Source organism: Oryzias latipes, chromosome 5 (assembly GCF_053564925.1).
Source record: "Oryzias latipes strain Hd-rR chromosome 5, Olatipes_Hd-rR_3.1".
Taxonomy (NCBI): domain Eukaryota; kingdom Metazoa; phylum Chordata; class Actinopteri; order Beloniformes; family Adrianichthyidae; genus Oryzias; species Oryzias latipes.
In genome coordinates this window covers 10,693,023-10,705,776 of record NC_136241.1, presented here as the reverse complement: position 1 = coordinate 10,705,776, position 12,754 = coordinate 10,693,023, and the positions used below count along the sequence as shown (strand labels likewise).

Sequence of the window (12,754 nt, the reverse complement as noted above, 5' to 3'; positions counted from 1 at the left end):
GTCTGCTTTTTACAAGTCCAAAAGCTTTTCACCTCAGGGTTGAATCCAGTTTTCTCCCGCTGAATGACCTTCTTTTGTAACTTTGGACAAAAGGAGCAGGTCCTTCATCTGATAAAAACCCCAAATGGATATTTGAGGGCCATTCTTGAATGGAGGAGAATGAACAAAGTAATCCTTCAAGGGCAAAAAAAGGAATAATTAAAAACGTTTTTTTATTATTTGAAATCTGCTATATTGAAATCCTGCTTTGTGTGGAAACGACTTGAAGCTGCAGAGGGATTCAAAAACTTTCTTCAGTAAGAAAGCAGGTGGACAAAATAAAAAAATGTTTAAAAAAAGAAGGAATTATTAATGCACTATTTTCTTAAATCTGTTAAATAAGGAATAAAAATATCTACTTAAAGACATAAAGGTATACGATGCTGTTCTACAAAAACATTTAAATACATTCAGGAATATTGTCTGCAAATAAGAACTGGACTGAGTGGCCTATCCCCACCTTACATTCCAAACAGGAAGTGCACACTGGCTTCAAGAAGCCAAAATCCCATAGACTTTGAAAAGAGAAATAAACAGCTGCATTCTATTGCTCAGAATCACCATTCTTGCTCTGCTACCTTTTTGAACATGCTCTTTCATAATCCCATTTTTGCAAGTAATTTAAATTATAAGCTGACCAATCAGATGCCTCAATAAAAGTATGTGGTCTCAGGTCACACATTTGAAGTATTTGATTCACAGATGCTCCTGAGCCTGCTTTCAAGATGTAGGGGTGTGGCCTTCCAGCAAACTCACCTTTGATAGGCAGGAATGGGTTGCCATAGAAACGTTAACTCAGACTGACCCAGACAAATCACTGCTTACTGATTTCTGGTTCCAACATGGCGACGTCATTATTGCGAGAAAATGGCGCTTGAATTGACTTCACTTCACTGGGGCCAGAAGAAAGTCATTTTCTGTGAGTAATAGTCCAGTTCTCATATATAAGCAATGTTTTGGAACAATTAAAACTATGAAAATATTCTTAAGCAAGTTTTTAGTTTATCGTCCATTCTTTGACAAATTACCAAAAATGGAAAGTAATAAAATCTCCAGACATTCATTTTAGCATCAATAGAGACTGAGGAAAAGCCATCATTGTCTTTTTTTTTTTTTTTTGGTTAAGCGCTGATACCCTCAGCTGAAAACCCATGCTATGTTCTTAGCTTGAAGCAAATTACTTTGTTTAAAATTCATCTTGCTTTTGCATTTTTTTTAGCTTTAAATATTCCAGCCTTATATAGACTGTGATGTGCTGTTTGCTTCCAAAGCCATTATAAACAGCCTGAAAAGACGTCAACTGTAATTTTACTTGCAAGACGTAAACAGCTTCATACATTCAGATGTCAGAAAGACAGTTTGGGCCACTGGCAGTAAGGCAGTCCAGGCAGCTGTCGATGGCTGTTTAACTTTGCTTTTTATTTGGGCATTAACAGATTGAAGACCCAGAGGTTTCCTGAGGCTGAATTTGTTTTCGTCTAACTCAATCATAAAAAATAAAAAAAAGCATTTAGTGTGGTAAGTCTCTTCTAGTGCCCCCGGTGACAAAATATATTTTGCTTTTCACTGTAAAAAAACAGCAAATAGAAGCTTTTCAAAGCTAAAGCAGCTGCTCCTGTGCTGAGCTTTTATTACAAATCAATTCATGATTCAAAATCCTTTAAGAAGTTCATTTTTTTTACTCTTAAATCGTTAAATCGATGTGGTAGAAGGTGGGGTAACTGGGGGGTTTTAAGGTGTTGGGCAGCATTTTTTCTTGAAAGGACTTGTATTGAAAGGAGATATGAGGGTCTAAAACTTTGTAGGAGAGACGATGCTGGATGATTTTTTTTTTATGAAAGGAGGAATTAATTTAAGTTAGTGAAAAAATACACAAAAATAGAAGATTTTGTGAATTTTCTTACAATATTTGGCTTCAAAAGATTTAGATTTTTAAAATCCTTTGAGGCAGAGAGGGACATTGAAGGAAGTTGTGCTAAATACACAGATCTATATTTCTGCTCTCACACTTTTCCTTATAGAACACGTTTTCTGCGAATGCTTTAATCAATACAGAAATTGCAAGCCAAAGAAGAGAAAGGAATCTTGACCGGAGCACTTCTTGCTGCATAGAAATAATATGTTCCAGGAATGCAGAACTGCTCCAAAAGCAGAGGTCTGAATAAATCTGAAAGTTCACCTTCATCCTGCATCCCACTTTCTGCTTTTAGGAATTCATTTTCCGTTCACTGCAGCTCTAAAACGAATAGGAGTTTTTAGAACGAAACCCAAAAAAGTTCCAAGAAAGCCTTTCCATGTGGAAGTAAATTCCTGCAAACAGTTCTCCATGTGGAACGGAAATTGCTCAAATCAGCAGCCACGATGCCTCATCTTGTAATCATCACAGAAAATGACAAAAGCATTGAAGGGGATGATACAACTGAGACCTAAAGCAAAAATTATGAAATAAACAGAGAAAAAAGAAAAGCTGATGCTTCTTGAGCTCCTGCTTTAGCCCATAACTTTGCACTGAAACCTATCAGCTTTTAAAAATGCAAATGTTTGGTTTCCATTCCAACATGGTAAATTTCTTTCTTTTTTTCTTTACGTTTTAATTGTCCTTTTTAATAGATGGTATTGATATGTTATAACCAATGACTATAGATGAGAACTGGACTGAGTGGCCCCTCCCCCCTCACATTACAAATAGGAAAAACCTACTGTTTCCAAGACGGCAAAATCCCATAGACTTCTATAGAGAAATTAAAAGCTTTTCCTCAGAATTCTCTTGGTCAGAATCACCATTATTGCTTTACTACTTTTATGTTCTTCTTGCAAGTCCTAATTGTTTTACATTATATATTTTTGTTCTTTATTTCAAGTTATAAACTGACCAATCAGATGGCTCAATAACAGTGTTTCCAAGTGTAACATTTAAATGTTTGATTGACAGATTCCTTTCAGCCCGCTTTCAAGGGGTAGGGGTGTGGCCTCTGACTGACTCGGACTAATCACTGCTTACTGATGTCATCTGGCTTCAACATGGCGGCGTCCGTATTGCAAAAAAATAAATAAAAACAAGGCGCCTGAATTGACTTAATTTCATTGGAGGCGGAAGTAAACCATTTTCTATGGGTGACATCACACTCACTCCGTCTAGTTCCGTCATACAGCCATTGGTTAATGCTTAGTCAGCCTAAAGGTTAGACTTTTATTTTTCACCTCTTTCCCTCTGACTTCAGAATATAGTCTAGTTCTTTTTCAGGACGTTTCCTGCACACAAATGGTGCTTTGGGACTTGATTTTGACATACAAGTAATGTAATAAATGTGCAGACTGGCACTCTGTTCTGCTGCAGCTGCTTAGTGGGTATCAATTCTTTAAGCTGTGAATTGTATGCCCTTTTGAGTCATTTATGCTGAAAATGTAAAGAAAATACAGTAATAGTGGAAAACATATTTGAATATTTTTAATATTTTATCAATAAATAGTCAACTTTGAACTGTATGTGCATATTTCTGTTGTATGTCTGATCTTGTTTGGGTTGTACTGGAACGACATTTTGTGTGTCAGTGTAAACTGTGCACATGACAAACGCGATTCTGATTCTGATGATTAGCCAAACTGTCTTAGCTGAGAGAAGTTTTAGAAGATTTTTCTGTGAAACAAAAAATAATGCAGCCCAAACTAAACAACCACTGAATGAGAGGTTTCTTCAAAATAAAGACAACACAGTGGTGAAGGGTCTTGTTGATTAAGTCTGAGGGCTTTTTTAGTTGAGAACAAACAGGTCACATTACCTTCATAGAAAATGCCAAGTTAAATATTCATCACGCACATAACCAAACATAATGCTGCGTAAGCTGAAGCCCTGGCCTCCTGCTAAAATGCAGTTTTCCCTCTCCGTTCTCTTTTATTTTTCTTCAATCAGTGTCGCGCACATTATGTAACGAGCAGTTCAAATGTCTGTCATGCAGAAACTAATGCTACATGCAACAAAAAGAAAAAAGAAAATTGCTTAATGCGGCTTCCAGACACATGCTGCCATCAGCAGAATAGCGACGGCCTAATAGGGCAGCTTCCTAAAAGTCTGAGATAAGACTGTATATACTGCAAATGCACCTATTCTACATTTTTAAAATATGAGACTATAGATAAAAGACTAATTAAATATCTAACAAACGATCCGGAAATATTTCCGAGCATTTACGAATCTAAAAACCGACAGAGAGGAGCAGCGCCACAATAACGCACAAACACATGCAGGCTCTAATTAAAGTTTAGCAGTGAAGCGAAAAAAGAACAGCTGCCTTACTTTTCTCTTTTGACATAACACAAGCACGTTTCTCAGACACACTCAAAGACACAAATGCAACATATTCCTGTGCAGCCCCTGCCTTACAGAGCGCTTTCCTTTCATGGAAAAATTAAAATTAAGGGTTCCGAAGTTTCTGCCGGCACTTTCCATTCTGAATGCATGTAAATGCTGTGAGGACATGGAGAATGGTGCTGAGGTGGCTGAGTCTTTATCTTTAGATAGAACAAACTGAGCCGTAGAATCCTTGTTATTAGCTAACGTGGTCTATTTTGGCGATTTGTATTTCAATGGGGAGTGAATGCGGTGGGAAGCTGCCTCCCCGACAATGAGAGCCCTCGGAGTGCAATAAAAACGTCCCAGCGTGCACCCACACTCATGACAACCCAAATCCAACACCCACAGCTTTTGTCACCCCTGCCAGAGCCTGGCTTCTGCGTGCTGATTTGGTTGTGCAATCAGAAAAATAATAATATCATAAAAAAGGAGGAAATGCTTAGTTTCACTACGTCTCGCTGCACTTTGATTGTGCAGTCACAGCTTTTATGTTAAAGGCCACATGGAGCTAATTAATGCTGAAACGATTAAAACTTTCACTATTTCCAATCCTGTCAGTTTGCTCGCAGTTTTTCGTTTCGCTTCTTTTTGCCATCTGTTCTCTCAAGTGACCACAGAGTGGGCTAAACAAAAACAACCGTAGGGGACGGGGTTTTTGTTCGGCGTAGTTGCTGATAATGATACAGGACAACTTTGCCCAACACAGTGGTGGGATTTAAATGCCATCCACTAACACGATGCTGCCAGTGGCCATCTGCCGTGGCTGGAATCCAATGTCAACCTTAAAATTGGACCTCCAGAGAAGAGAAGAGAAGAGAGCAACATGCGAGTTATGTGTAAAAGTTACAACACGGGAGCAGCAGTGACTCACCTCTGACTTAATGCACCAAAGAAGAGAGGAGTTTTGTCGCTGATGCTGACTGGAAATGCAGGAAACCTAACTGTTCAGCACAGCACTTTTAGATGAATTCTGACTCCTGTGTCGACACAAAGCCCAGAAATGGCAGTCCAGCTGTAAAACGATACTCCTATCTACCTCAGCATAACCGTGCGTGTTTTGCTAAACCTCTGCAAATAAAACTCTTTAAATCAGCAGGCTTCAGCTGACCGAGAAAACTAACGCTGGACCAAAAGCCTGGTGACTTCTCACCTGCACTGTTTCCCAATCCCCCCTTCCATTCCCCCACTTCTTTACATAATCACAAGCCTCTGTGAGCATCATTAATTCAGTTCCGACTGGAGGCATTTATCATTCCTTTGACGAGGTGCAGGCTCACAGTCAACTCCGGCGATTTTAACCAGTCAAATCAGTCATAGGCAGAACAACAGACGGCCCAATAAAGCCTCCATGCCCTCAGAATGCTTGCTTTGATGGTTTCACAGGCCTTGTGGATAGAGGTCACTCTCTGCCTTACACGTTCAGGTTCTCAAAGATGCAGGCAGCACTGATTCAAGGCTGCAATGAAGGGATAAAAAAAGGAGAACTGAAAGCAAACTCAGTGGAGCCTGAATTTCAGGAGAATGTTTTGATGTGCTGATAATCAAGGAAGGTTTTTGCATGATAGGTGGTGATTTTCGGGGGTCCAGTTATTAAAACCACTGAATTCTTCAAGCTGTCAAAAGGACAAACTGAAAAAGTCTCTTAATCAGAGAAAGAAAGAAGCTCAAGGATGGAAAAAGAGAAATGGACGCTGAAGTTTAAGGCTTTGCAGGCTTCAAGAGTTTGAGAGATTCACTGTGACATGAGCGCAGATCACTCCAGCCCACTATTCTTCCTCTTGGGCATAGTGGTTACACCAGCATTAACCAAAGCACCCCCCCCCCCTCCCCATTTCCCTTCACTCTCTCCTTGCTTCCCTTTCATTCCTGTCTCTTCAAAACAAAACCAAAAACACTATGTCGTGCCCTCAGTGCATGAGTCTCTGAGCTTCATGCTGCATCAAGGCATGCATTACCTTCGGTTTACATCAGATACAAGCCCAGATCTCCAAAACACACTTCCCGTTATGTACTTTGTAGTGCACTGCAACAGCAAGGAACACAAACAGCCGCTGGCCCCCAAGCAGAAAATAATTTCTCTCATTCAATATCATTAGCTTCAATAATGACAGTGTGCCTCTACATGACGAGGATGCCGCTAGCTAATCAGATACAAAGGATCGCGATGTGAGTTCAGACAACACAGGCGGGTAACTTGGCTCCTCCAATCAGCTCTTGGTTTGGGTTCAACAATAAACCAAGCTTTCATTTCTGTTATCTTCAGATTTGCGGCACAGACGTCACCATTTGAACTTACAGATTTTTTTCACACTCAAGTCTGTTTTAACAGGTTTATGAAAAAAAAAAACATAACAACCATAAAGTTCTGCGAGTTAGTTCTAATAAAAACATCTGAATACACAACTCGTCGAAGAATTTAAAGTTGAATAACCTAATAATTCCGTTAATTCATAATTACTAACTCAACCGAAACAACTATTTGGTGCTCATATGCACTGTTGTGTATTTGAGCAAAAACGAAAACATAATTAGGTATTTTCACTACTTTCATACACTACATAAAATGTTACATTGCTGCAATGGTTTTTAGATAAAATAAAGTTCTATTATTTGTGTTTCCAACCCAATTTACCCCATTTCTAGTCAGAAGGCAGCAGATATTAATAATTTTACTCTACAGCTGAATCTATGCAGGTTTTGTGCTTTACCTCTGAGTGTAGCGCTAACTCTTCAACCCTCAGAGCTTTTCATTTTCCTTTAGAGATATATTTCTTTCTTTTAAATCTCCCAGTGTTTTTTTTTTAGCTCAAGTACATTGGCCTAACTAATTTGAATGATTTCGTAACACAAAGGATCCTTCCATTTTGATGCTTTGTGTTATAATCTTGAGCCTGGATGCTTGAAATGTGTTGTGTTCAAACATATTCATTTCCCAGCTTTTGGTTCTTCTGAATTTAACACCCAAACAGGCTTAGTTTCTTCCAGTAAATAAAATATGGAGCCTTTTTAAACACCACATCAGACCGAAAGCAACTGAACTGTAAATATCACAGTTATTGACTGAAGGGGTAGGGATAAAAACCCTTTGCTGCACCACACTATGCCTGCAAGCTCCAGCGGCATCCCTGCGGTAAGCTTTATGTAATGTTTGTTTTTATTTGCATGTCAGGGGTGTTTTTACTGCTACATTTATCAAACTGCAGCATGAGTTACTGCTGTCTTTAGAGATTCAATTTTTGTTTCATATTTTGACATAAAATTTAGGCTGACATCTAAAAAACACAGCAAAATGAGGTTGATGCACATTTGTTTCTTGCCAGGTCTCTTCTGGTGAGCACTTATTTTGGGAAATTAAAATACTGTATCAATCTCAAGTATACGAGATAGCGAACTGTACGTCAGACTGATTTAAAATCTGCCTCCTTTAGGGTCAGACTCGAATGTGGCAGCTTAACATTTCAGTCATCCCTACCTATACTTCATGCCAGTCTTGACACTTTGCTCGCTGGAGGAGGGCACACTCTGAACAGAGAGTTGCCCGAGACTTCGAGCCACCATGGCCACAGCTCTGAACTTGCTGCGAGTGCCTGTGCTGGGGCTGTTGGCGTTCTGCCGGTTCAGACGGTCCTCTGTGTTGCGGCTCACCCCCCCACGGTGATCTGTGCACACTAATGACACCTGCATCCTGGCTTCCGGCTGACAGTCCGAGTGAGAGGCTTTTAATTAAAATCTGCTGCGGGTAAATCAGATATGAAATACTCCCTGCGGTGGAAAGTCTGCAAATCCTCTCAAAATGACGAGACAGTTCTGTCCAGAAGATGCTGTTGCTCTAAAAACCAAACACTGCGGCTTTTGTTGGAAATCACTGCCCAGTCTTTTAAATAAGTGGCGAGTTCAAGCTGCAATAAAAAAAAGGGGGGGGGGGGGGCAAAGAGTGATGAATCACTGATGAAATAAAAATCCTGTCAAAGGAAGTCCAGGTCAGGGTAGAGAACCATCAATTCTCTTGGACAGCAGGTGTATAAATCCAGACGGAGAAACACCTGCAGTCGCTGCAGAATTCAAAGCAAACAAAGACTGAGTCCACTTTAACGAGACGGATAAAACAAAAAAAAAACATAAAGTTGTTAGAATGTCCTTTTAAATTGTTCCTCCATTCCTCGACATGCTCGCCTGCTTGTTCTACCTTACAACAGTCAGACTCACAGTCTTGTAGATTCCTTTAAAGTAAGCTTCAATCAACCTTCAAGAGTGATAACTAATAGATCCAAGCAAAGGAATTGAGAAAATAAAGCCCGGTGTGCAGCTCCAGGAGCATTTCATCTCGCCTTCCTGACAGTTGCCCCGCCTGATGCGTATCCTGTCAACACAGTGGCACGCTGGTAAAAAGGGACAGCCTCAGATTCACTTCCCAGCTTTGACTGTTGCCTGGATTAAACTTACATCTGTTTGGCTTGTGCTAAGCAAAAAGCCAGATAGAGCACAAAGGCGAGAGATGAGAGGAAAGAGAGGGAGAGAGGGAGTGAGTGAATGTGGTGGGAGGGATATGAAGAGAGGCTATGAGGAGGAAAATTCAGAGACTCACAGCAGCGTGAGAGCACGCCATAGAAATGCGTTGTGTGTGCAGCACCTCTCCCAAGAAAGGAGCGTACATTTTTGTCCTCATATTTGTCCATCTGTTGCCCTGCAGTCCGGCTTGATTTAGTTCATTTCGTCAGAAGGAAAGAGAGGTATGAGGGCTTTGAGGGCTGGACTTTGTAACAGTCAGCAGCCCCAGAAAAAAAGGGGACACATTCAACTACCCATCGAATATTTATTATGTAACTTTATCAGTCTTGGTACAAAGCAGCTGTCACTCAAAGGCAACGCTCTTTGTCTTTGGTGGGTTTAGGGTCATTTCTGCTCCTTTCAGCCTCATCCTGAAGGATGACGACTCAGGAATTGACCTGCTTACAAAACTGCTCTTAGGTCATCAGGAAGCACAAATTAAACTGAAGATATGATGGTAATAATTGGAGGCTGAAAGTGAACACCACAGAAGCTGGACTCAGTGTCAGAGTGGCTGCAAATTGACGAGACAATAGACGGTGCGCACACTCCTAGTAATATAATACTGAAGCTTATCTGAGTGGACCAGCGGCTGAGCCTTGGAGATAATTAAAAGAGATGCCATTAGGAGCAGGCATGCATGGCGTTGTAGAAGAACCAAAAGAAGAAACCTCCATCAAAGGAGTACAGCAAAAGGGATGCTGCAAACTATTCTTAGACTTACAACCGTTTGGTCTCTTGGGCTTAGATACAACTCTGAGGGGACTAAAGTTGAACTGAAACCAGATTATTGTCTTGATTTTGAGAGCAAGGTGAGTCAAAAGTGTTCCAAGGGATCATTAGAAAAGACAGACCGGTTAAAGGAACTGCTAGGTGATATGATCAAATATGTCAGCTTTTGAAATAGGAGCAGAACCATCTTTAGGTAACACAACCCTGCAGTTTTTTCTCGTTTTCTACAGAGCAGTTCAGCGTGAAAACAAAATACTAAACTGATCTTTAGTGACGAGTGGTACTGTTGGGAAAAGGAGATGCCACTGCTTGTTCTGCTCTGTTTCAGGGGCCACAAGAGTCAGTTGCAGTTCAGTAAGCCCACACCATGCACCACTCACAATAATCTAAGAGTTTTCCAAGTTTGAGTAAAAGAGAAAATAAAAGACTAAAATAAAAATCATTGAGTGATTCTGTGTTCTATTGATTATTTAAGAAGGTCTTTAAAATCACATTATCTATTCCAACATCCAAGACATGTGATAATAGGTTAATGTTATAAATGCTGCACATTTATTAATTGAAGCTGCAGCCATCGATGAAAGTGTGCAGACTTCAGCAGTTTAACAACGGATCAGTCAAACTGCATTTTGTGAAGATGACAAATTTGACCACCAAATGCAAACCGGCGCACAAACACGGCATGTTCATCAGGGCTGGAAAATGTCAGAAATTTCAGCACACCACATGTACCATCGCCTCGTAATTAAAAAGAAAAAAAGACAGCAGAAGCCATTAACTGCTACAAAAATATGCAAACACAACATTGCAAAAACATGCCTAATGCAATAAACCCTGCCTGCCGCTGGCTGTGATCCAATAACTCACATCTGCCAACTCAATCTAACTACGAGCTTTTCACAAAACACAACACTAAAGCAATAGAAGAGATAAAAAGCAGATGATTATTAAAGATAAGTGAGAGCTAATTATCTATGACAGTCAAAACTTTGTAAAAAAAAAAGAAAAAAAAAACACTACTTACCCTATCTCTGAGCATGGCTGAAGGAGGAATGAGCCAATAAATCCAGTCAGTGACCTGTGTGTGTATTTTCATATGGAAACTTAGAAAGAACGATCGTGGTTTGATTTTCATCTAATTTTCTTTTTTTTTTATTCAGTATAATTGATTGTAAATGTTCCATTGCACAATTAGGGGCAAAGAATCAAAGATCATTTGGAAAAGCTGCTTACTCTTTTAAAACTTTAGGACACTTTAATTGTTTTGTTTTTTTAAATACATACTTATCAGGCTAACACTGGCCTAAGCTAAAATCTATTTTGTGGCCATTCATCAAAGTGTGCATTAGGATTCCTTGTTTATTCAGTCATTGCCACAAGATAAATCAGCCCTCGAAGACATATCACTGAAAAGAAAGTTCATTTGCATTTTGGGTGTACAAATTAAGAACACAACTAGAGCTAAAAAAGGGATGATCTTTTCAAATGATTTTTGTAGTAATTAAAAAACTAAAGACTTTTGAATTCCTGTCGTGATATTCAGAAGTGCTAAACAAATCAGTTTTTATTTCACATAAAATATTTTCCCATTTGTCAGAGTCTTCACCTTCTCACTTTGATTAGGAATCTGACTTTTGGTCACTTACTGAGCTTTAAAAAAATCTTCCGATACGCCATCACTAGAAGTGCTGCAGATGGAACCCTTTGCTTTAGCAAATGTGAATGGTGAAAAAAGTTAAAACTGCAGCTAAATCTGGGTGTTGACATGATTAAATCTGTGGCAGAATAGAATTAATAAGAAACCTGTTCTTCTTTGGAGGGAACAAAGAGGAAAAAACAGCAAACTGGACAAAAGATCCAGATTTAAAACCATTAACGTACAATAAAACATTTTCACACTGGCTATTGGCAATCCAACTACTTTGCCAGTGATGCATAAGAAAATCACACACATACAAACACACACAATCAATATTATTGGTTCGATTCTGCTTCTCTTTGCAGCCCTCTGTGAAAGAGTCATACAGGCCGTCAGTGACGTCACGCTGTAATGAGGCCTCAAGAGTCTGTTGTGGTTGCACAGGATTTTCAACTCACACAACAGACCTACACCAAACTACAGCCAACATACTGCAGCTGAGGAGCACAGTTTAAGATACAAACTTTCATGAAAAGTTCCTAAGAAAGGGTTCTGACCAGTAGAGATGCTTACAAAAACCCAACAGGCTCTGTTTCTAATTCAACATTGCATTTTATCAACTTAAACTAGTCAAATATAGAGGAATGTCATTGAAGGAAGTTTTATGTTATTTTTTAAAAAGACATTTACATTAGTGATATCAGTTTTATTAGTACTCAGATGTTAAATAACTTCAAATCCATGTTAAATTCAAACTCTTGATTTAAATAAACTTGATTAAAATTGCATTTTTGGTGTTTTTAACATGATCCCATGGCATTTTTCTTAAGATGGAGGACATTTATAAAGAAAATTAATATTAAAGTAGCCTTTCTGAGTATTTCTTTAGTCAAATCATTGGAAATCAGGACGAAAGCAGACGAAAAAATGTAATTGGAAAAAGGTTGTGGTTGTGACGTAGAAGCTCCCTGCTCTATTTCATTCTGATACATCCACTTTTAGACGACTAGATCCATGTACATCTTCATTTTCCTCGTCTGAGCTGGCATCTGGTTCAAAACTGTAACTAAAAGACAACTGGGAACGCCCTAAAAATAGATCAAAAGATGGTCAGCGTGGGACTCAGGAAATCAGTCAGTTATCAAACGATCCCTATTTGCCAAATAAAATATTTCCATCTAATACAGCAAGGCACACACAACTGATCAAAAGTTTTACTACATACAATCTAATGTTTTTATTAATTTTACTAAAAAGTATTTAAAGGACCTACATCATGCAAAATTATTTTTTTAAGCTTTTAAGCCAAGTGTTTTATAATGTTCTTTCCTCACTGAAAACAACCCCAAAGAGGTATTTTGAGCCATTCACGCATCTCTGAGTATTCCTCTAAAAACCTGCGCTCTGAGCACCAGCCCCTCCTAAAACGAGCAGGTTCTCACATT

The 12,754-nt window shown here is 39.1% G+C and overlaps 1 protein-coding gene across 6 annotated transcripts in view; it reads right to left on the bottom strand.

Annotated features, from left to right (window-relative positions):
- Nucleotides 1-12,754, bottom strand: part of kcnab2a (potassium voltage-gated channel subfamily A regulatory beta subunit 2a) — a 91,771-nt gene that overhangs the window by 20,555 nt on the left and 58,462 nt on the right. Inside the window, exon 1 of one of the 6 annotated variants that reach the window (XM_004068644.5) lies at nt 7,863-9,174. The exons of the other annotated variants lie outside the window; for them this stretch is intronic. Coding sequence (XP_004068692.1) covers nt 7,863-8,074 — 212 coding nt within the window. The 5' untranslated portion in view covers nt 8,075-9,174. Of the gene's footprint in view, nt 1-7,862; nt 9,175-12,754 lie in introns of those variants that run through there. 6 annotated transcript variants of the gene reach the window in all.